Source organism: Gallus gallus, chromosome 6 (assembly GCF_016699485.2).
Source record: "Gallus gallus isolate bGalGal1 chromosome 6, bGalGal1.mat.broiler.GRCg7b, whole genome shotgun sequence".
NCBI lineage: Eukaryota > Metazoa > Chordata > Aves > Galliformes > Phasianidae > Gallus > Gallus gallus.
The window spans coordinates 26,580,841-26,605,187 of record NC_052537.1 but is presented as its reverse complement, the minus strand read 5'-3'; the positions used below and the strand labels follow the sequence as shown (position 1 = coordinate 26,605,187).

At 42.4% G+C, this 24,347-nt stretch overlaps 1 protein-coding gene and 1 long non-coding RNA gene across 16 annotated transcripts in view; one reads left to right on the top strand and one right to left on the bottom strand.

Annotated features, from left to right (window-relative positions):
- Positions 1 to 3,718: 3,718 nt before the first annotated feature.
- Positions 3,719 to 24,347, bottom strand: part of ADD3 (adducin 3 (gamma)) — an 87,536-nt gene continuing 66,907 nt past the window's right edge. For 8 of the 15 annotated variants that reach the window (NM_204103.2, XM_046942674.1, XM_046942675.1 and 5 more), the window contains 13 exons: positions 17,129 to 17,267; positions 16,137 to 16,288; positions 15,932 to 16,012; positions 14,508 to 14,657; positions 13,447 to 13,590; positions 13,260 to 13,358; positions 12,605 to 12,787; positions 12,097 to 12,354; positions 10,918 to 11,037; positions 9,985 to 10,074; positions 8,482 to 8,605; positions 7,322 to 7,417; positions 3,719 to 6,119 (listed from right to left, as the gene is read on the bottom strand). In NM_204103.2, the coding sequence (NP_989434.2) occupies positions 5,821 to 6,119; positions 7,322 to 7,417; positions 8,482 to 8,605; positions 9,985 to 10,074; positions 10,918 to 11,037; positions 12,097 to 12,354; positions 12,605 to 12,787; positions 13,260 to 13,358; positions 13,447 to 13,590; positions 14,508 to 14,657; positions 15,932 to 16,012; positions 16,137 to 16,288; positions 17,129 to 17,267 (1,935 nt within the window). In that variant the 3' untranslated portion in view covers positions 3,719 to 5,820. Of the gene's footprint in view, positions 6,120 to 7,321; positions 7,418 to 8,481; positions 8,606 to 9,984; positions 10,075 to 10,917; positions 11,038 to 12,096; positions 12,355 to 12,604; positions 12,788 to 13,259; positions 13,359 to 13,446; positions 13,591 to 14,507; positions 14,658 to 15,931; positions 16,013 to 16,136; positions 16,289 to 17,128; positions 17,268 to 23,692; positions 23,802 to 24,347 lie in introns of those variants that run through there. The other 7 variants (XM_025151427.3, XM_015288538.4, XM_046942678.1 and 4 more) reach the window with 3 other exon arrangements.
- Positions 5,495 to 12,707, top strand: LOC124418090. The gene is made up of 2 exons (XR_006939780.1): positions 5,495 to 5,599; positions 5,860 to 12,707. It is a non-coding gene; the product is annotated as an uncharacterized LOC124418090 (long non-coding RNA).

Genomic DNA, 24,347 nt, shown 5'->3' with positions numbered 1-24,347 from the left:
CCGTGTGTTATAAAAATAGGCAGAAATGGATAACGCTCAATATTGATACAGACAGAAAGGCAGGTAGATAGATAACCGGGCGGATTTTAGTGTTCCTTAAATATTGACACAGACCAAGCTATCAGTCAGCATCGCTTTTACAGACCTGCGAACGCCCAGACCGTAGCGAGCAGATAACCGTGTGCAGCCTGGCACCAAGAGCAGCGAATGCACTGTTTAAGTTCTGTTCTCCAGATCTGAGGCATTGGTATGCCTTGATATCAGAGAGGCACGTGGCCATCACGGCTCCAGGGATGAGGAGTGGGCTGCTGGTCGGTGGCTGTGATGGATTTCCCCTTTTTAAGAGGTGGTTCACCCGGTCCCAGTGCTGGCCGTGCTGCTGCTGGGCTCAGCTCTCCTCCAGCCACATCTCAGAAGGTAAATCCCCATAGCCAGGCTGCAGATGGGGCCATGCAGCACCTCGCTACGTTGGGAATAAGATTCAGGACATTAAAGGTGCTCAAGGTCACAAGTGAATGTTAAGATAACATCACAGTCTCACCACTGCATGCAACCACCTCTTGTACCCACAGGGACATGAGCACGTGGGCCCCCACACTCCCCAGCACCCACACCACCTCCTCCACAACACACTGCCAGCTTCGTGCCCATGCGGTCGGTGTGGTTCTGGTGCCATCCACATGGCTGTGAGCAGCACAGCATCTTCACAGATGTCCAATTGGCTCTTCCTTGCAACAAAGATTTCTCCAATTAACGTTTGGTTTGGTTTGTTTTCTGCATACCCAGTAAACAAGCCATAACAAAGGCCTGATCCTCGTCAGCACAGGGCACGCTCAGGGCAGGTGCCACCATGAGCACTGTCCAGCCGTGTTGGTACCACTGTGACTCTTAGGCTCTTTGGCCTTTGATGCACATTACCTTTGACCTTTAGGACCTTGTGACCTCTGACCTGCCAACCCTCGATACAGTGATCTTTTGACCCCTGACCTTTGAATACCCAGTGACCTTTTGATCTTGACCCCATGACCTCTTGATCTTGGATCCTGTGGCTGTAAACCCCGTGAGCTCTGACCTTGAAGAATCAGTGCTGGGGGTGCCCAGGGTGCAAGGGTGAAGCATATTAACTCAATCACCTGATCCGAGGTAATGGAGGAGGTGGCTCGGTGATGTGCCTGATGAGGAGGTCCGAGAGGATCTCTGCAGTCACGTGCATCACTGGGTCATGTCTGCACAATGTGGATGCACAAATACCACGCTGAAGCAGGGAGAAAAAAAGGCTTAATTTGCCTCATGTGTGCTTGAGCCATTGGTTTTCGCTCCCTGAGTTTGACCCTATGCAAATGTTGATCAGGGACAGGAAGGAGAAGCTGGAGAAACCAGGCCAGGCAGACTGGAAAGGAAGTTCTGCTAAACACATGTGGAAAAAACCCTTGCAGCCACCATTTCTGGTCGATGTGACTTCATTTACAGGCAAACCTCAGGTACAAAACATCTGACAACACACTTTTTTAAAAGTCAAACCTATTTTCTTCTCTCCTGGAGCCAACGCAGGGCATCTGCCTGTTTGACCGCTGTCTATCTACCTATCCCTACCCTTGTCTGATTTTCCCTGCACAACAGCAACATTAACAGCCTTTTCCTTCCCCAGGCTGGCCAACGCAGAAGGACAACTGTAACAAATCAGCACAGACGTCTGACTTAGCCAGGAACCTGTCTCCCACAGAGACCTAAGGAAGATACTTGGAGAGAAGCATAAGAATGCAGTGAGTACGCAGTGATGCTCAACACCTCGCCCTCAGCCTCCGGCAGTCTGCAGTGTGTTCTCTGTGCACATGTCCATGGCTAAACCCTCAGACGAAGGGCATCAGCAAAGCTGTGCCCCAACACCAAGGCACCCAAAGCTGCATGCTCCCAGCCATGTGTCCCTGTGCATTTCCACTGCTTCCACCCCAGCCAGCCAGGAACACTGAGAGCCCCCAGCCTCAGTGGGTGAGGCTGCTAGAGAGAAAACACTGGGCAGCAGGATATTCTTCCATGCAGCAAGCTTGCACATGCAAATACGTGCACATTTTTAGCTGCAAAAACATTGAGCTAAGAGAAGGAGCCCTGCCTCCAACTTACATCTCCTTCCATTTCTGGATTTTGAAATGAATCAATCAAAACCAACCAGTCCAGCAGGCAGATGTCAGCTTTCATCTCGCTGCGCTGGAACTGGAATAATGCCCACCAAATCCCCACCAAAATACTTTCTTTGAAAGCTCTTTTGTTAACAGCTTTCCAACTGCAGGGAATGGATGCAGCAAACGCGACCATCTGATGCCACCTAATGGCCATTTGAACGTTCGGCTTTAGAAGGTCGTGTTGGACTTCAGGACTCAGCCCTTCAATACTCATAGCTCCTGCAGATGCAGAAAGACAAAAGGTGGAGTGATTAACTGCAAGGGGACTTGGAGAACCCGGCAGCATTCAAAGGTAATGCGCTCAAACGCTGCCACAGAACAAGGCTGCAGGAAAATCCAAGTTTCTCCACCTTATGTTCTTGCAGTCTCCCAACTGCTGCTGGCTTTGCAATGGAGATTAGAGATTTTGGCAAAGGACTCTGCGACTTTTGCATTAGCAAAGTGTTTTTCACTTTTGCTGCACAAATTTGGCTGCTCTGTGAGTCAGAAGGTTACATGTGCTGAGAACCATTGGTGATAAGGAGTTCTCAGATTTTCTGCACGACCTGTTCCACTGAGCAGTATGCTGTGCTTTAAAAGCTTGTGATGGCCAACACAGTGACAAACTCAACTTTTGCAAACTGAGCACCCAGACAATGCAGCAACTTATGCTGTGTGCTCAGCACCATGCAGTTACCCAACTAGCAAGGCAGGAAAATATCACTCAGAATGGCCTTAACCACAACTTATCCTGTCTCCTTGCAGCATCTACAGACAGCTCTGAAGTCCATAATGTTGTATAATTTCTAAGTGCAAAGGAAAGTTGTGCTTTATAGACTCTTGGGAACGATGGAAGCTCAGAGAAGAAGATTTCAGACACGCTGAGCCCTGCAGTGTAAGCTGCTCTGTGTTGGAACTGCACCCATCTCCGTGTAAATGCAGCACTAAGCAGACTGGAGATACTCCTAGAGACAAACAGTAGTAAAAAAAGATGTTTCACATAGTTCATATAAATGTAAATACTTCACACTTCAAATCCTGCTGCCTCGGAGGCACCGAGGTACGCCATATGCTGGCAGGGCTTGACACGGATGCCTTTGAATAGCACTGAAAGAAAAGATATCCTACAAAACATTTTGTTTCCCTTGCTAACATGAACGAAACAGTAATTTCCACAAGGTATCTCCCTGGCACATCACTTAAACCACCTGAGCCCCACGTCTGAGGCTGTCAAGCTTAAGCCCACGCTTAAGCAGCAGCCAGACGGATGAAGCACGAGGAGAAGTGGCAGCAGCAGCACGCCTGGGGTTCACACCCTTGCCTGACAACGCCACGTTGTTTACCACAAGCCCATTCTCCTTCATCTCCAGGATCTAAGGCAGAAAACAACAGCTCTCTAGTAAGACCAGACAATTTTCCTCCATAGCTTTCAGAACGAACCCAAGGAAACCCACCTTCACAACAGATTCCATAGCAGTAACGTATGTAACCAAAGCATCTTTCTACCAGCAAGAGATGCAACAGCACTGTATAAACAAACGGCTGCTTTACAAAACACATCTATTTAAAATACTGTTTATTTGTGATTTAACATTAATTAGCATTACATCTATGAGCAATTTCAGATAACATTTATATATTTTCCACAGGACACAAGAGTTGGCTGGCTCATTCTTTATGCCAAAGCAAGTAAATAGAGGCATTAGCAAAAGGTGCAAATAGTTCACGGTTGCATTTTAAAAAATATTTATGCACATTGCATTCATTTAGATATATTTTTAAAAAAGTTATGAAAAGCGTAGTTCACAGGTTACTGTTTCTACATATGTTGTAATACAACACAAATAATGTAGAACATAAAAAACGAAGTAAGCAACTGAAAGTTTCTACTATGATTAAAAACACTGATTCCAGTATTTAGTGATAGCTAGAAAATTGCTTCCAGGATCCATTCCAACACTGCATTATCACACTTACACAGTCAAAGCTAACCAGCCCCCGAACATGCTATATCAACATTGTGCATGCCAAACCACTCTCCAGCCATATTTAACGATTATATATGGTATAATATTTCAACTGGTAATCTGGGAATCACATGGATCTTTAAAACGCACTTCCTATTGCCATGACTGATTTACAGACGATTTGACACAGCGAAGAAAAACCTATGTTAGTTTCTATGTTTAGTTTGTATTTACAATACAGTAAAAGTAATAAAATGACAATATCAGTAAAAATGAGCAAGTGGCAGAGCCACCCCACCCATGGCACGAGGCTCCGGTTTGTTCTGGGTTCATCCAAAGGACAACACACATTCATGAGACCCTTTTACAACTCAAACAAAAGTGAGGAAAAACACAACAGCAAGTGTTGCGCTCTGCATGAATCCACACAAATCGCTTAAAACTCCTAACGTGGAAACGTCACTTTGCTGATTTAATAAAAATATCCCACAATCCATATCATATATTTAAAAAAAATAATCACCAGACTTTTACTTTCTTTGTCTCCTCCTATCTTCTCACTGTTTCACTTCCCTTTGAACAGTTTTGTTTCCTTCATTTGGTTACGTTACGAGATTATTTTTCTTCATTCATTAGCAATACCACGAGGAAAAAAACCCAACACGGTAAGTTCTGAATCCAGTTCAATGTTAAACGATTTTGTCTTCTGACTTCTAAGTCCCTGGATTCCTCAATTATATTTAAGTATACTCTAAACCAAGCGTTCTTAAATACACTCTACTATTTAATGCCTGGTTCACATGCCTATAATATTTTTTTATACTGAATGGTATACAAACATTTGAACATATAAAATCTTCTTTTTGTTTTGCAGTTAAACTAAATTATCAATGTTACGTGTATAAAATCCCCCTTCTTGAAAAATAAGGGTCTCCCCCCTCCCCCCGACAGACAAAATAGAAAAGAAGTCTTCAAAAATTATATTTCACTAAAATGAAATATTTGGCAAAGAAGTTGTCGATGAATGGAACTCTTTGACGTTTTGGATAATTCCAACTAAACTTCCTCTTACACAGTTCTCCCCCTAATATTATGTGCCAGTGTATAATATTTCTATATGACCTCCTCTTAAAAAAGATTTGAAGGTGTGCTGTTAATATGCACCCACCCAAAACAGGGGTACAGAAACACAAAACCTATGGTCAAAAATCACAATACAAAAAGGTATGATCTGGTTACCAATTCGGACAGCAGTTTTTGTTTTTCTTTAAAGAAAGTTATATGATCACCCAACGATACCTTTAATAAAGACTTTACTGTACTGAAAATGTCAAGGTCTGCAAAACACCCCGGGCAGAACTTGTCGCTGCACACCGTGATGGTATTTCGTCTCGCTATGACGGTATTTGAGCACCTGCCAGTGTAGTTCTACACGAAACTAACCAAAGTTTCAAACCCTCATAGCAGTTTCAGGTAAGTGAGAGATGAATTAATTTTCACTTAATATGAAAGTCTTTTTTTTTTTTTTTTTTAAATCTGTGTTTGTTTGTTGCTGTTTTGTGTAAAGCAAAACCTTTTCCAGTTCCTCTTTGTTTAGGTTAAAAGTCCAGTTACTGCACACCCCTAACACTACTCTGTTAATGGTCAACCTAAGCGTTTAAAATGTGCGCCATCTCCTCCCAACAGAGCTGCACTTACACTTCCACTTTCTCTTTCTTTTTGTTCTTCTTCAGGAAAGACGGGGTGCGGAATTTCTTCTTCTTCTTCGACGGGGATTTGGAAGGTGACCCTTCAGGGGACAGGGCCTCCTCTATCTTTTCAGAGCTTTTAATGGTAATCTCTACGCTCTCCACAGTACTAGTGGTTAACTGACTGACCCTCTTGGTGAGGTCTTCTTCCACGTCGTGTGCGTCTTCCTTGCCGTTCACCACCACCACAGGTAGCTCTGCAGATATGAGGTTGGCACTCTGGGTGTAGAGATCTGCGTGATTTTCTAGAGAACAGACAATTTTACTGTCACTTAGCTGTGATATCATGTAAAACAAACCCCAGACAAACAAACACAACAACAACAAAAGCCAACCCCAAGCTTGAAACAAAGATGTGAGTCTGGATTGCAATCCAAAGAATGAAATCCAAAATGCTAAGATGTCGGCTTTTCTCCTTTATCTGCCTGTTGTAAACAGACCTAAAATGTTACTACCAGATGTTGGACTGAGGAAGCTAAACTCACCTCTACCAGGTGCATATGCAGCTGAAGCCGTGTGTAGTACATTACACAAACAATATATAGATACACAGTCTCAAGCATACTTGGAATTACATTTTACTCCAGAGACAGGTTTACAGAAGTGCCACCATTCCATGCAGAAATCTTTGGAACACTGCCCTTACCAAGTGCCTTCTTAGACCTCTCCGGAAAAGCCTCAGTCCAAACATCTGATCTTAATCATAGAGTCATAGAATGGCTTGGGTTGGAAGGGACTCCATGGATCATCACGTTCCACTCACCAGGTGCTCGATCATGTTCTACATCAGATTGCCCAGGGCCCCATCCATCCTGGCCTTAAACACCTTCAGGAATGGGGCACCCACAACCCCTCTGGGCAGCCTGTTCCAGCTCCTCGTCACCCTCTCAGTAAAAAACTTCCTCCTGACATCTAATCTAAATCTCCTCTCCTTCAGTTTAAAACCATTCCCCCTTGTCCTATCACTATCTACCTGCGTAAAAAGTTGATTTCCCTCATGCTTATAAACTCCCTCTAAATATATTGGAAGGCTGCAATGAGGTCTCCTCATAGCCTTCTCTTTTCCAGGCCGAACAAACCCAGTTCCTTCAGCCTGTCTTCGTAGGAGCCCTTAGATCATCTTCGTGGCCCTCCTCTGGACCCTCTCCAAAAGCTCCACATCTTTCCTGTGTTAGAGGATCACAACCAAAACCAAAACATATCTATTTCCTCCTTCTCGTTTATAACTAAGGTTCAATACATCGCATGTTATTTTCCATTTGTGAGAATTATGGATTAGAAAACCTTGGGAAAGGCAATTTACTGGACAGAGTTGCCCCCCAGACTTTGGGAAAACAGGGCTCTTTTTTACTCATTCAACAACATAGAAGCATAAAGAACTCAGCAAAAAAGCAGATGACTCAGGTTATGAGAGCCACCAGCATTTTAGAGAAACTACACGGAATACCTTCTAATTTTTCTGGGACATTTTGCGGGGACTGAGTTTGGGACTGAATTTGTGACACAGATGAACCGTCATCTGAGAATAATTCCTGTTCAGCATCTGTAGGACAAGAGTTTGATTAGTAGCCATGCAGAAGTAAAAACAAAGCAAGCATGTCAGTACTAGTGGTACAAGATTTACAGCTCTGCTAGCATTGTGCTCTCTATGCTGACAACATTAAGAAGTTACAATGCACAGTTTAAATTACGTAGAATGATAGATTTACACGTTTCATCTGCTAACAATCTTTTTATATTAGTTCATTAGCAGAAAGCACAAAAAAGGGGGAAGGGTTGCATTCCATTGCATTTCACATAGCATGCCCCGTGGTTTAATCTAGCCTTAAGTCACACACGCTGCTGATAGAATAGGCTACCACACTATACACCAATGTGGTATATAGCCAAGTTGGTTTATTACACAATAATGTGTGCATAGTGAGTGATACTGTCAAAAAAAACCCAACAATGAATTAGTCATTTCCTACACAATAGCAGTCCTGGATAGAAGACGTAAAAAGTGAAAGCAGATGAGCCTTGCACATTGGGAGAATAAAGGAGAAATTAAAGAAGCAAAGATCAAACATCTTGCAAAACTTCTGGAGGTAATAAATTACAAATGCGAGCTCAAAAAGCACTGGAATTTGAAGGTCAGAAAGTAGAGAATCTGTTGACAGGGCTACACCAAACGTGAAGCAGCACAGCATATTCGTGTTCTCAGGGAGAGCTCAGTGGGTTTTTCCTGTGAATTCTGACACTTGAACAGACATAAAACAAACCTTGAGATAACAAAGATTTTCTTCTACCTTGTCACATTTTTCATAATTAAGTGGCAAAAATCATTTTTCAGAGAGTCAACTATTCATCACGTATCATTTAGATAACTGAACAGAACTTCCACAAGTGCAGAAGGTTACAGATTAGTTTACAATCGTTATCATCACAGGTGGTCACAGCTCAGCTGGACAGGGTCCTCAGCAACACAATCCAAGGTTTTTGCCTTTCATTGCTTTAATTTCAGCGTGAGCTGAATTAAATAAAGAAAAAAAAAAATGATTCTACTTCCTCAAGTAGATATGAAATACAAATGAACTGATGATAGAAATGTAAACCCCAACCACTGACCTTCCAGCCCTAGCTGCTTGCGCTCAATTGTTTTCTTGTACTCTTCCAGTTCCTTTTCTGTGAGATGGCTGAATGGGTTGGGTGGTGCTGGTGGCGCGTGCTCATCATCTTCAAATTGCATCGGCTAGGAGAAAGGAAATTAAAAAATTAGCAATGAAAAAGGAAGCAAGCAACACGCACGTGGCAATTGGTATGATGACTCCAAAACCTAAAGAGAGGGAATACAGAAGAAAAATAAACAAAAACAGCAAGGCCAAAGTTACCCTGTTTAATGGGCATTTACACAGTAATGAACATTAACCACTGTAGCTATAAATCACAGTTCATTTACAGTGGTACAATCACTATTTGAGTGGGGTTTTGTTTTTTGTTTTAAATGAAGGGGAACAGCTTCAAAGGAGACATGTACCTAAATAGCTTACTGTTCAAGGACTTAGATTTTCTTTGGAAGTGAGAATCTTTCAACAATAGGTATTCAGATGTAACATTTCCTATATTTTTTTGCAAATACTCCAAGAATTCTAGGATGTCTTCATGAGAAAGTAGCTGTGCTCATGCTACAGTTGAGGAACCTAACTGGAAGAGGGCTTCTGAGATTAAACTTATAGTTACAGAATTAAAATAATTCTCATATTGAAAGACAATTAATTTGGAAAATATTCTTTTTGACTGAAATAAACAAGCAAACTGTATCACTGCAAAAGAATACTGGAAGCCAAAATGAGGAATCTATTTATATGGTTGCCTAGAGAGGCGGTGGACACACCATCCTTACAGATGCCCAAGGTCAGAATGGAGGGGCTCTGAGCACCTGATGGAGCTGTAGGTGCCCCTGTTCACTGAAGGGGAGTTGGACCAGATGACCTTTATGGGCCCCTTCCAATTCTAACGATTCTATGCAGTAACTCATGGATGGTGAGAAACGTAAAATTATTGAATGCCAACTCTAGTTCAATGTGGTTTGTTACATACCTTATCAGGGTTATCCATATTAACCAGAAGTAACTACATTCTATTCAAGTCAAGGCTGGCAAGAAACCAGAAACCCTCACTCACTCCCACTCCATTAGAAGCCTGTATCCAATGACAGCTGCCTTCTGCATGGTCCCATCCCACCTTTTAAATTCACGTCATTTCTGGGCCTTAAATGCTTTTCTTTAGCAGTGAGTTCCACAGAACAATGAGAAGTTATTTTTGGCACTGTGCATCGCAGAGTCCATCATTCTTCAGCTTAAAAGGCCTTAGAGAAGGCTCCCACTACAATAATATTAAATACAGGTATGCCTACCATGCATATCTCCATCTGAAACTAACATTTTAAACCTCTGAGATAAAAAACATGCATCTACATGAATAAAACACATTACACACTCAAAACTTGGCATTAAAATTACCAGTTCTAACAAAGTATTTAGAAAGAAAATGGCACAAAAGTGAAGCTTGAAAGAAAGCAATGCAAAATAACCCAAATCCACATAAATCAGTGAATTATGCCCTACTCACTGGGCTTGGCTTCTTATCCACAACGATCCCAGCAAGCAGCTGAGACTGTGGTCCTGCTGTCTTCAGGTCATATCGATTTTGCTCCCGAATCTATAGAGAGACAGACCAAATATAAATATAAGCAGAAAAAACAGATCAGATAAAAACATTATGCAGAAGAAAAATGGGAGTCGACTAAATAATGAAACAGCGAACTGAGAGAATCTTAAAGTCATTGTCTGGAACTTGTAGCATTAATCTCTGGATGACCACAAGATGCCTTGCCAGCCCTAAGGAAGGGAGTTACTCCCTCTGACTCCAGTTCAATCCCCACGGATACTGATATGGTGCTTTCCAAGAAATAAAAGATTCTGTAATCACATGGAAAGCGTCCCAAATATCTGCTAGTACAGTAAAGCCCAGGGTGGAGTATTTGGTCAGTCTAACAGTTAGCGCCTTACGTGCTGGAAGGGAAAAGCAGTGAGATATCTGTGATTACAGACAGGTCCAACAATCTTTCATTTTCTTTTTTTTTTTTCCTTCCTTTCTATTGCCAAAAGAGAGTGAACTGAGCCACAGACACTCCAGTGTAATGCATGCTAGAAGGATTAGCACAGAGCAGAGCTCACGTGAGACTGAATTATGCTGTACCCGATTTACAGCAATTTGGTTCATGCTGGCACCTAATTATCCACTAAATATAATGTTAAATGATGGGGACTACCATTTCCAATCTATCATTTCCAGAGTTAATGGTCATCAATCACCAAACTACTGCATTCAAAATTTGTATGTACATAGCATATTACATACACAGTTTTTTAGTGCCAAAATCACATCAGAAACTTCCTACCAAAAACAGAACACTTGAAAATTTTAGGTTACCATCACACTTTATTTAACATATAACTATATCTAGAAATAGTACAGTTTTATTCATTACACATCTTTTACCTTATTTCTCTTTTCCAGCACCTCACTGGGGTTTGTGTTTAAAGGAACAAACTGGTTTGGATCTTCAATTTTGATTGGTGTTCCTCCACTAGTCTTGGACGAGTCGTCAGCTTTCATCCACTTAAAGGAAAAAAAGAATTGCACAGCATGATGGGGAGGGACAATTCTCAGTGCTGTTTTATGGCTGAAGAGAAGAAGTAAAGAAGAGCCTTCCTGACTGTTTTCAGTTCCACACGAAATCCATGGAATATCCCCAAATCTTCATGAGTTTGTTCGCTTGCCAAAGGGGATCTAAGTTGCCTTGAGCACGTACCACCCAGATCACTTTTAATAAACACCAAAACACACTCCTGTGTGCTAACTGCCTACTAACGAAGCTATGTTCAGGAGGCATCATGCTTCCCATCCACTAGCACACTGATCTGCTGGTTCCAGAGCTCATCCATGCTCTCTCATTTCCTCAGTCGCACAGTCAGCTTCTACCTCTGCTAATCACACATTTTGGAGCTTTACTCCTCTGAAGCGAGGTTTTAAATCTGTTGCTGAGGCTATTTCTTCCAAACACAAGTGCAAAAGATGCTTGCTAGCCTGCCAGCAGGAGGAGCTGATGCCTTTATGGTTGCACCGTGCAACTCGGAGCAGGACAGCAAATAATGAGCTCCTCAGCCCTGCAAGATAAGCACTGCTCTGCAGGCTGGAGACAGAGGTAGCAAGAGGAAAAGGCTCGATCACCATGAGTAGTAACAAGAGCATACTCTTCAGAGCCTGTTTTTAGCAGGCTCACAAACAGGAAAAGGATAGGTAGTGGCAAATTAGACCTTGTAGAGACGAGAGCAACCTACAGGTGATTTAAAACCTTCCTATATTTGGTGGGTAATTTAAAACGTAAAAACATACAGCAGCAACATTATTTTCTGTCTTAGGAATTGGAGGAGCTAGGTGCAAAGGGAAAATAATTCTTTATTTTTTAACATTAACTGTTGCTTTTCCAAACAGCAATGCCCAAATCATTGAGTGCCATTAGTACTGATGTCACTAAACCTCCCACAAACCTATTTCCTCCTGCTTCATTAACTGATTTGCTAATCCTGTCAAAGAGGTCTTGAAAGGAGCTGTGTGCAGTCTGCTTTCTCCCAAGCAGTATAAAACCAGAACAACTGCCCCAAAGTATTGGCCCACCGTGATCTTGGTCCTGGGACTCGCTTCCCCGTTCCAGGACTCCTCAGGCACATTTACTTTCAAGTACGTGTTTGGGGAGTTCAGCCATCTTGTCTTTTCCCTCTGTTGCCTCTGCGCCAGGAATTTCAGCGGGGAGAGCGGGACCGCATCGTCTTCAAAGGAAAAGGCAGTCACAGTGGCTGGGATCTCAACGTCACTCTTATGTCTGGGCTTTTCCCTGACCAAGGGCTGCCTGTAGGCATAGCCAGTTCTGTATCCCTATGGAGAAGGAAAAGGAAAATAATAACAATTTAAGAAATAAAATTAAAAAAAATTGAAAAAGTGACTGAAGAAGTAATCTTTTTTTTTTTTGTGCTGCCCCATATGCCTTGAATGGGTTGAGAAATCGTTCTACCTTCATTTTCAAACTCGCAAAGAAACCAGAAAGAATCATTTGCCATACGGCAGCTGATCCTACACTCAGAAGCTCCCAAAGGCTGCAGGGACGTTGCCACAAGTGTGCTCTCACCAGGTTGTCCAGCATCCGCATGAGTGCTTCAAACTCCTGCTCCCCTACTTTCCATTTCTGCTGTGAAGACATATTAACTCCTCCTCCTCCACCTGCTGCCACACCGTGAGTGAAAGGCTTGAACTTCTGCAGATCCAGTAGTAGGAGATTGTCTATCCCACCTGCTCCAGCTAATGCATGAACCTGAAGACATCAATGAGTGTTATTTCACTTGCAGAAATGCTTTTAGATTCTTTGCTTTTCTGAATAAACAAGAGAAACACAAACACCCGCTGCAATATTCCTCAGGCTAATTTTCTTCTGTGTGAACATATATTACAATATATAGCAGGTGATTCCTACTGAAAGGATGATAATGTGTGCTAATCACCACACTCTAAAAGGAGTGAACTCAAACACAACCTCTCAGAGTACCCTAAGAAAGTCTTTTTCCATCACAGTATTAAACATTTTTCACTTTTATATACATTTCAAAATGAATGAGCAATTGAACTCAAAATGAATGTCAGGGTGAGGGAGTAGAGTGCTGTTCAATCCTCCCCTCCAAACACAGGCTTGGGAATGTGACGGGAAACACATAAAAGCAAAGTGATGAAGTTCTGAGGATGGGCTTAAGAATTACAGAGGATGAGGACAGTTACATATTCTTGCTCACCTGTGTTTCACAGGCCAGTTGCACGTTGAAAATATAGTGGAATGCTTCTTCCAGTGTCTCTCCTAGAGCTACTACGCCATGGTTTCTCAAGACTAATACCTGGTAAATGAAGACACTAATGTTAAATGGTAGAAACTGTCACAGGACATGAAAATTGCGTTTGGGAAGCTTGAATGAGGCTGAATACCTTGCAACTGGGTCCAAGAACTTTCTGCAGCTGAATTCTCTCCTCCTGATCATCAAGAGAACCCTGGTAGTTGTAATAAGCGACGTCTCCCAGAATCAGAGCCTCCTGTGATATTGGAAGGATGCCACACTTCATAGATGAAACCTATTTCAAGAAAATGAAATATTGATAATTAGGGAAAGAAATTAAACTCTTAAAACCCACAACATAACGTGTAACTCTTAGCAAACTGTAACTTTGCCAGAAAAAGAGACACTGCATAGTGAGGGAGTTGAGAAATAGTATCTTCAGGCTTTTACTACTCTAAGTTACAAGAGGGTGACAGAACTGCTGCTACACAACCTTAGGACAGATTGATGATAGGAAAAGATCCCAAGTGAGTTTCTGTAAATGTTAACCTTGTTTAATTTTCAACACAAGCAGTCGAAACGTTTTTTTCCTTATTTCCCACGCTTATAATTTCCAAGAACTTGTGTGAAAGAAGTTAGCCATTCCTTTATTTGTCTGTTGTCAAGGAATATTTACATATGTATTTATCTATTTATCTCAAACCAACGATTTCAAGTCTCCTTATGTTTTTATAATTGTTTTATGAACCATTTTAACTTCTATTTTTATATATTTACTTATATTTTATATATAATTATATTTTAACTATGATTTTTCAGTAGCAGAGTAAATCCAAACTGAGCACAACTACTAATTAAGCCAGTTAAACGAGTTGTATAATATAAATGATGATGCATACAGCACATTATATGGTCAGAGATACTATAAATGAAGCCTGGGTAAACTATCCTTAGTCTCCTCAGCCTGAGCACAATCATATCTAAGCATCAGGTTATTACCATTCATTTCATTGCAGTAGCCCTGCCCTCTTACTTTCCTGATTTCACATCAGAGTTTTATTTTAAAGACAAAAACAACAGCGTGGAGCTATGTTACGAACAAAACTAAAACTGCCACGAGCAACGATTCAGCTTTAGAAAGGTGATTTAAGTTCATAAGATTAACCTGTCGTTTTTTTTTTTACTATTCAAGCTAGGAGGAAGAAGACTTACAGCTGCTGTTGCAGGGGTATGTATGTGTATTACACATCTGACATCGGGGCGCGTGGAGTAGATGGCCACATGTGGACTGAATCCTGCACTGTCGATACTTAGAGTTGTACTGCCCTGGTCAACTACATCTCCCAGGATGTTCACCTTAATCTGGAAAAGTCAAACAAATGGACAACATTCAAGAAATCTGCAACAACTGTAATTATTTGAGAACTTCCCTCCCCTTCATACTTGATACCAAGTTTTCCCCATGCTCTTCAGGCTTAGAGCATGGAGAGCCACCTGTGTGTCATTAAGCCACTCTGCAGACATCAGTAGCACCTGCAAGCCCTACCATGAGAGAAGTAAAGACAGTGCCCTGGTATACCATATACTCCTCTTTGGCCTAGCTGACCTTTCATTTAGAAGAAAGTCTCAGCAATTTGCAAACCAGAATCATAATTGGAATGGAAACCAACTATGAGAAAAGATCTGGTTCAACCTGTAAGCATATTGAGCGTGTTTATGTAAGCCTCTTCCAACCATGCAAGAAAGAAAAAAAGACACCTTTGATATTGTCACGTAAATCACATACAATTCCAGATCGCTGCTGGAAAGCCTTTTGTAAGGGAAGCAGTCCAATTCTTGGTGTTTTACAAACAACTGTATTAACACTTTCTAAAGTTTGAGTGTGAAGAAAATTCAGCCAACAAATTTCCAATAAGAATATTAAATGTGCAGAGAACATAAAAACGTGTAGGAAAATTAAAATAATAATTCCAGGACCAGCATAAAACAACAGGAGCACATCAGGCAGTGTTCTCATGTCTTTATTTTGGTCTTCTATTTCCTGCAAGGCTATCAGCCTATCAGTCTTCCAACTAATGCTCCTGCCACCTCTTCCAACCGGAGATAGCTTCTTCACAGATATGAACTGACATGAAGAACATATGGCAGCTTCTACATCAAAAGATACATGACTTTACAGCTACAGGATCCTAAATACCAACCTGTAATTTTACCTTGTTCCTCTGTAAGCACCAGGGAAGATTATTCAACTTTACTTCCCCATTTATAAAGGTAAGAACTGATTCTACTGACACTACCCCTACAGAGTGATCTCATAAGAATTACCAGATTGTCAGGCTCTAAAAGGTTGCTGCTATACTGAGGCTATTTAATGAGCTTCAGGAGAACAAAACTTTGCTGCTGTGCATTGAGGTTGGAGACAGAGCAACAGAAAGCAAAGCTATATCCAAAAATAAATAATCAGAACAAAGGATGCTGCTATCTAAATAATTAATCAGCTTTGCGTAGGGTGGGTAAACATTAAAAGCAACTACAATCAAGCAGTATGATTACAGCTAAGTCCATTTTAGTAGCCACAAAAGTATTTTAGAAAACAGGTTGAGCCTTGGTGGTTACTATGCAGGTGAATTACATACCAGATTGGAAGCTGAAGCTTCAGAAAAGGACAGACCTCTTGGAATGATTAGAATATGATCGTGTTCTTTGCTTACTCTGACCTGAAATGGAGGGAAAAAAACAACACATTACTGACTTATTTCTGAATTTATATTAACTGGGGAAATTAATTTGACTAAACAGGTAAGATCTCAAATCAGCATTCTTATTCTCTGAAATACTTACAGTGATATAGGCATTTGGCAGATGTGCCCACCCAAACAAGTCAGCCAATCTGTATAAACTGGCTAATTTGCAACGAGTAAGTTTTTCTCCCTTAACAAATGAGGAGGTATCTATCCCAGGTAGATCATTGATGGGGGTAATCATTCCATGGCCTGAAAAACAGAAAAAGATGGCAGCCAAGCAATTAAATACCTTCCAGCTACGTCATGGTCTTCTAGAAGCAGTATATCTAAATTGTCAGAGGAGCAACACCAGCAATTATTAGACTGCATCTGCACTGCTGGGACTTCTAGGGTCCTTACTGAAATCTCTGCTAGTTTTGACTTCGATTGCATGAACATCTTGCAAAGGGGTATTTCTCCCCTTCATGAATGCATAATATCCCTCTGAGAAACACTGCCTTTGCTTACAGGGAAAGTTACTACCAGGAGAGAGAAAAGGTTTGGGTTTTCAACAGAAAGAGAGTGCGCACTTTGAGATTAATCACCCTGTCCAAATCCCCAGGCAAATGTTGCAGGGAACACTTGGACCTGCAGGACCAGCTAGAGACATGGAGATGAGGCACTCCGAGCTCTCTGTTGTTCTCTTCCACTTAGTCTGCTGTATGAACTCTAAGGAGCCATTTTGGGACCAGTTCTCAAAAGATGCTGAATGCCAAGAGTTGCCAACTGTACCACAGGCTTGTAAGCTCCCATATCGTGTCATCCACCCACAGTGCTTAGGCCAACTTCAGCACTTCAGTACTGCAGGACTTGGGAAGACTGGAACATCCCAGCAATGTTTTTGTAACTATAGCATATTCTAAAAGTTATTTTCAACTCTGGGAGATATCTGGGTAATGATTCAACTTGGCAGGCTATTCCCCATTTTTACAACTTATATGCAAAAGTAGAAAAATAATGTCACATCTTAGTTTATGCTCACATTAAATTATCACTGGTAATAATAAAAACAAAGAGAAAAAGGGGCAGTCAAAGGCATATTTCACTTACTGAGTGAAGATGAGGAAAAACCTGCAAAAGAGCTTGCTGTAATGTAATCAGCAATCTGCTGTAATGCAAGCAGCCCAGTTGGGTTATTGCCTTTCTTCATCTGTTCTTGAATAAGGCATTCCAGATCTTCTCTAAAAGCCTGTGGAAACATTTGAGAATCATCAAGGAAACCTGGATTTGATAGAAGTAAGATTGTTACAGGTGGGGCCGGTAGATTTGCCTGTTATTAATGTTACACGACACTTCCCCTTAGACCTTGTTTTTAGTGCCTATAACTTTGCCAAACTTTAATCATCTGATCTAAACTTTGCATGCTAAATATTGGCAATTTATGGGCTAGAGGGGAAAGAAGTTTGGTCACAGAGGGTTAACCATTTCCAAGAAGAAGACAAGGTAAAATATATTTCTGTAAGTGTTTCAACAACTAAAGACCTCTCCATAGTTTCGAAGAAGTACTTCAAATCTGACCAGGATATGTTGCTTTTAGTGCTGGGTATTTTTTCTTCTAAATTCAGTAATCCCTCTGAAAATCCGTCCAAATTTGATAAAGTTATAAACACATGGAAAACTGGAGTTCATCCACGCTCAAGTAGGATTGCAGACATGCAAAATCTAGAAGGAAAGTCAGGAGGTCACCTCTCTGCTTCTTTCTTTCTCCTCGAGGGAAAAACCCTTCCCTCTTTCCTCAGTATAAAGTGTCCACAACCCCAGCAAGATAAACTCATGCCAAATACATTATAAGAAGGGTTTTCACTGTGTCAAGTTTAATATACTTAGCACTGTAGACCAAGCCTATTCCTTTCAGAGGGCAGATGAACCACTGCTCATAACAAACGCCAGTCTTAGGACTACTTCAGTCTTGACGTTTCTAGACTAAATAAATTCCGTTCTTTCAAACTTTTCTTAGTGGCTTTGTTTCCTAACCCTTTCATTATTTTTTTGGCAGTATTCCTCTAGCTTTTGTCTGAACACGCAGGACACAGGGCTGCACATACCACCAGCTAAGGTGTATGGTGAATGCTCTTGCTGGTTCATTCCAGAAAGACATTTGGTGTCTGTACAGTGCAACTGACTCCTACTCTAACTCCAGGCTACTCCCTTTATGTAATTGCTTCTTACAGTTTGCCTGCCTTAGTAATTATTTAGTCTCAATTAAAAAGGAAAAGAGCTCTGCAAGGCCGGTGTAATTTCTTCACTGAATTTTAATTCAGTTTTCTTGGTTGGGTAAAACCCATCAGTTCCATGACATTCCCATACACTCATAACTGCTGATGAACCAAGTACTGCTACCACGCTACCCAAAATATCTGCAGGACTCTGCTTGACGCGGCCTCTCAGTTGGGCATCCACAGCTACACTTAATTTTCAAGCACAGGCACTGTACTGTTTTCTCAAAGTAATCTCACTTGGGATCATATGCACCTGAGACTTGCCAGATCCCCACAGATAAAGCCATGTGGAGTGACTGTGCAGTAAACTGCTGTATGGATTTCTTGGTGCAGATCAGGTGCAAGTAGAATCTCCATCAAATAGCTCACAGCCCCTTGCTGGTGTGAAGACACATGGGCAAAATCAGAGTCTGCAGCAGGTGAGATCTATCCAGCAAGCATAGGGAAAGGTTGGGGAAAAAGGAGAAGAAAGAGGAAACTGAGTGAGAAAAGAAACCTAATGGGAACTGGGAGGGAAAAGGTGGGTCAGCACTAGAAGCCCATAAGGATAAATAATGGAGGTAATTATGCGGGGATAATTGCTAGCAAGGCAAACAAACATTTGGGGAAAACAGCAAGTGGTTGGAGAAAACAACCAGCGCTAACAGCAGTAGAGAAAGGAGGAAAGAATAGCAAGAGATTTGGCAAAGAATAAACCAGCTCAGTAGGAGGAAGGAAGATCTCTAGACAGAAGGACTCCCTGTGGGAAGGAGTGTTGTTATGCAGGGGGCTCAGTGAGGGGCTGTACGGAGAGAGAAGTGAGAGGGCCTGGCATGAGAGTTAGAAACAGGTGAACAACACCAATGGAGGGGATGGAATGCAAAGCGAAGACTGGAACACAGTGAAAACTTTAAGGAAAGGTTAATGGAACAAGGTAAGAACAATCTTTGTTATGGCACAGCCCAGCATCGCTCCTTCAAGCCCTGTGAGCATCACTTGGTGTCTCTCACCCCTACCCCTCTGTCCATCTGCAGGTAACTGTAAAGGCCCCTCCCACCCACCCAATTTGGCTCCAAGGATGGTCCTTGTTACTGGTGACTCAGGGTGTTCAAGCAGCAAAGCAGGACATGGCTGCAAACCCTGAAGGCCAGATGTGCAGCCGTGTTTCTTACTGCCCTGCACATAACTTTTAACTGCACCACACTCGTCTCATCCCCATGCCTCATTTAACACACAGCGGTTGGTCCACAGTAGAAAATAAATTCAGTATTTTTCCTCTTCTCATAGCTCAGCACATAGCCCCGTGCTTTATCTGCATGCTGTTCATACCCTGTTGTGATGACAATTATTATTTATCTGACAAGATTTTCTCTGGGGCAGATAATTACCGTAAATGTAAATGCTTCACAAGCATTAACTTGCTAATCCCCACAACATGCCTTTAAGGGCACTGTCATTGCTTTCACAGAACAAGGGTGCTGAGGTCCGACAGTCCCACTGATTTGGGATATTCATTGTGAGATGCCCCAGGTGTGATTTGCAGAGCACTCAGCAGCAAGTAGCTATTCACATACTCAAAGCCCAATTCTTGGTTAAGGCTGGAGCACAGCTCTGAGTGTCTGACACCCAGGGTTGAGTCTCAGGGGAACAAGCTAGAGACACAAACCCCAAAACCCAGGAGGCCACGCAGCATTGCTAGGGTCAGTTGGGATGAGGTGCTGAGGCCAGGAAGGAACCTGGGTACTTCCTGCACTGCAACCAAAGTGGCTTTCAGCACTGGATGGGGCTGTGGGTAACCTGATGTAGCGCCTGATTTAGTAGCTGGCAATCCTGCCCGCAGCAGGGGTTTGGAACTACGTGATCCTTGGGGTGCCTTCCAACTCAAGCCATTTCATGATTCTCTAGCATTCAGACACGTGTGATCTTTGTGCAAGATATGGGGATTTCTCGTGTAACCAGAAGAAAGGATTTTGGTGACTGAACAGCTCACAGCTGCATACAGAAAGGAGCTGAAGTCCAACCTGTATGTTTTACCAACCTGCTTGGAAGAGTACGATAACCAGAGGCACTTCCTTAGCATTTGCACATCATATTTCTGACCCTAGAGAAAGCTTTGGAACAACAGAACAACCTCACAACAAGAGATTTTGTGGCAGCTTACTTCACGTTGTTCCTAAGCTTCACAACACAACAGCTACTCTGCTCTCAGAGAACTGCCAGAACCAGCCATTCCAGCCCCAGTGCTCTCCTCTCTCAGTGGTTCAACACATTGCTGCAGTTCTATGGCACTTTCTCCTTCTACTACCGTGATCTATTAAGGCAGCAGAGACAATGACTGGACAATATATTTCATCCACAAGTAATCCTAACCCTTATTTTCAGACTCTGCCATTCCAAGACATTCAGTTACTCCTCAAATATTCCTGAAAGAGGCCCCTGCACAAAAATTCTGCCATCTCACACTCAGGAAGGCTGAAATACTCCTTTACTCTTGTTTATAATCTGTATATAAGGAAATTGCACATTTGTAGTCTCACAGGGGCCACGTGGAAGACAGAACTCATGAAATTTATGTCAGCATTTGCTTGGAAGGAGATGGAGAAAAACAGCTATCTGTGTTACATTAAATCACTCTCAATTCAGTAAGGACTATAGAAAGGATCTGCAAAAACATTCACAGCAAATTCCTATTAGTTGTATCCAGACTTCTTTTTTTCTTTTTAACTTGTCTGAGGAATGTCTATTGCAGGAAAAAAAGGCAGCGTGATGTATTTTGGACAACTTCTGATGGAAAGATTTATTTTATTTTAATTATTCTGCTGCACGCGCTGTTTTCATTCTTCTGATCTCAGTTTTGTTATCCAGTGTTAACGCAGTAGTGTCTCTTGCACACTAAGGATACTACAAGTGAGGATTTGTGGTTTAACAAAGTAGTTGATAACAAGCTTTAGAAGAACAAGCTTTCCTTAGAAGTAATTTCAGGAACACCAGAAAATTGGTATAATTCAGGGCAAGTAGCAGATAGGCAGATTTGGGATGAATGGCAAAGCAGATGTTAATAAATTGAAATATGGATACAATACAATGAAGTATGCTATTTATCTACATGCCAGTGCATAACAATAATATCTAGCAGACAGCAGTCTTCAGTGTCACACATAACTCTATGTATGTTTCCATACTTTCCATTAACTCTTCTTTGCTTCACTCTTTACTGCTAAGACTGCCCTTCAAGAATACCAGGCCCTGGAGGTAAGAGAGAGAGTCTGGGCAGAGGAAGACTTCCCCGTGGTCAAAGAGGATCTGGTCAGAGATTGTCTAAGCAAACTCTATGCACACAAATCCATGGGCCCCGATGGGATGCAGATACAAGAGCTGAGAAAGCTGGCAGAAGTGATTGCTGAGCTGCTCTCTATCTTCTTGGAAAGCTCATGGAGAATAGGAGAGGTGCCTGAAGGCTGGAGGATAGCCAACGTCACTCTAGTCTTCAAACAGGGCAGGGAGGAGGAGCGGGGAAACTACAGGCCAGTCCTCACCTCTGTCCCTGGAAAGGGGATTGAACAACTTGCTCTGGATGTCACTTCCAAGCAAGTGGAGGAGAAGAAGGTTATCAGGAGCCATCAACATGGGTTCACAAAGAAGAAATCACACTGGACCAGGCTGGTAGCTTTCTATGACATGACCAGCTGGGTAGATGAGCAGACAGCAGTAGATGTTGTGCACCTTGATTTCAGCACAGCTTTTGACACTGTCTCCCATAACATCCCTCATAGGTAAGCCTAGGAAGTGTGAGATAGATGAGCAGTGAGGCAGGCCGAGAACTGGCTGACTGGCAGAGCTTGGACGGTTGCCATCAACACTGCAAAATCTAGTTGGAAGCCTGTAGCTAGCAGTGATCGCCAGGGACCGTAACTGCCACTGCCCACCAGTGACCAAGAGGCATACTGCAGGGGGAGGTTTTCAAAAGCAGACAAACACTGCTCCAGCACAAAGCAGCCAGTTTTCAAGCGGAAAGGTCACTACCAATTTCAGATGTAGTACTTGACAGGAAAACGCTGACGAAGGAAAAACTGTACTGTCAGATGAATGAAAAACTATGCTACTCAGCTGTGTACGCTCAGCATTGCTCAATAAAGAGCTTCAGCTCTGGGATTTATTTCTCTGTGCTGGAACAGCACGCAGTCTGTACGGAGAAGAGCTCTTGGTGTGGAAGCTGGATGGGGACAGCTGGGGGGAAGGAGCCGCCTATCTCCTCAGAGCCACCGCACGGATGTCCCCATGACTCATGAATGAAACACAGGGCAGCTCTGTCTCACTGCACGAGCTGTGGGACATGCAGACACGGCAGCTCAGCATGCGTTTCGTGCTTTTGCAGGGGCCACGTGCTCAGCTGAATGTGGCACTGCAGGAATTGCACTGTTTCTAACACCCCAGCCGCTCCTTTGGGCCGGGTTAGGTGGGCACACGGCCTACAGCGCAGGCTCAGCTTTCTTTGACAAAGCTGTAATCGCACAATTAGCTCAACCTATTTCTAATACCATAAAATTAATTCTCCAGAAATACATGCAGTCACCTTCCGAACGCATATTGCACAAAGTCAAGCAGCTTAGATGCAAAAATCTCCCGTCTTATACATGCTAAGGCTCTCTGAAACTCAGCGGTGAGGTTGCAAGCTTCAGCTCTGACTCATTTAATTCCATTTAGCGTCAGTATAAACTGACTGTATAAATGGGGGCTTCTAAGAATCGAAGCAACATTTGCATGCACTGGTTGACAACTGTTTTTCTTCAGTCAACAGAAGCAGACAACTAGAATAACCCACAGCACTGCTATTTCTCTGTTATATCTATTTTTACTAGAAAACTCTCTGTATTAATTTCTACACTTTGGTAGACAGCTCTCTGAGGACATTAAGAGGTAGGTGGGCTCATAAGTATAGTATAAGTCCATAAGCAAGTACTATCTTCCCTTCTGTTTACTATTTCCATAGGTATATGATCACACTTAATGACTCAACAGATGATGAAACAAGGTGTAGAGAAAAAGAACTCCCCTGTAAATAGAAAAGAGTATGGCTGCGGGTCACCTGCTAACAGCCCACAGCAAACTTGTAAGAGGAGAAAGCACACGTTCCTATCAAGGATATTAAGAGCCCAAAGTGTCTGATACCTCAGCCTATAGAGCTAGACAAATACGTGAGGTCCCTACTCAATAACAGCACCGCTGCATGCCTAAAGGCAGCAGAATAACACAAGAAACCCCTTTAGCTTATTTTGCCCATTTTTGATCAAAGCACGTACACATGAACTATATTTTTTAAAAGGCTATAATTCAACTTCTCCCCACACAAACACACCCACGTGCACACAGCCTCTGAGCCCAGTCACTACCGCGATAAAAAGTTTTAAAACTTAACTGGTGCTTTGTTCCAGGGAGCGAGCGGACGAGAAGCAAACCAAGCACTGTGCATGCGACTGCCCTGGGAGGAAGAGCTGCACCGCCAGCAGCCTGCACAGCCCTGCACCAGCAGCAGGTGCCTTGATGGGAGAGGGTGGAGCTGCCCACAAAAAACCGCCAGAAAGCTGCGGCTGGCAAGGGGAAGATAAGGGCAACGGGAGTGTTTGTTAGCTCTATGAAGAGGAGGGGACAAAAAAAAAAAAAAAGGAGAAAAAAATGGCTTTGGCATTTCGCTAAGAGATGGGCTTATTAACAAGCGTGAGGAATTTGGTAGAGTTGCAATGATCTCTTCACTTGCAATGAAGTGTGTGAATACCTGGGCTAGATGGAGTGATCCAAAGATGCTCCGGGACTTAAAAATGAATGTAGCTAAGGAGGTCCTTTCAACTGTTGCTTATTTTCTGCACTGCAATGGCAACCCCAATTCCTTCCCACTCACCAGAGTGACTTGATGTCTTTCACTGGGCAGAATTCAGAAAACCAGTGAATGAAAGAAAAACAGATCTCATTGCAGTGCATTTTATTTTACAATTCCATATCACTTACCTACAGAATGAAGTCTGACGGACTGTTATTTACAATTAATTACTTCAAATACTGATAGAGCCACAGAA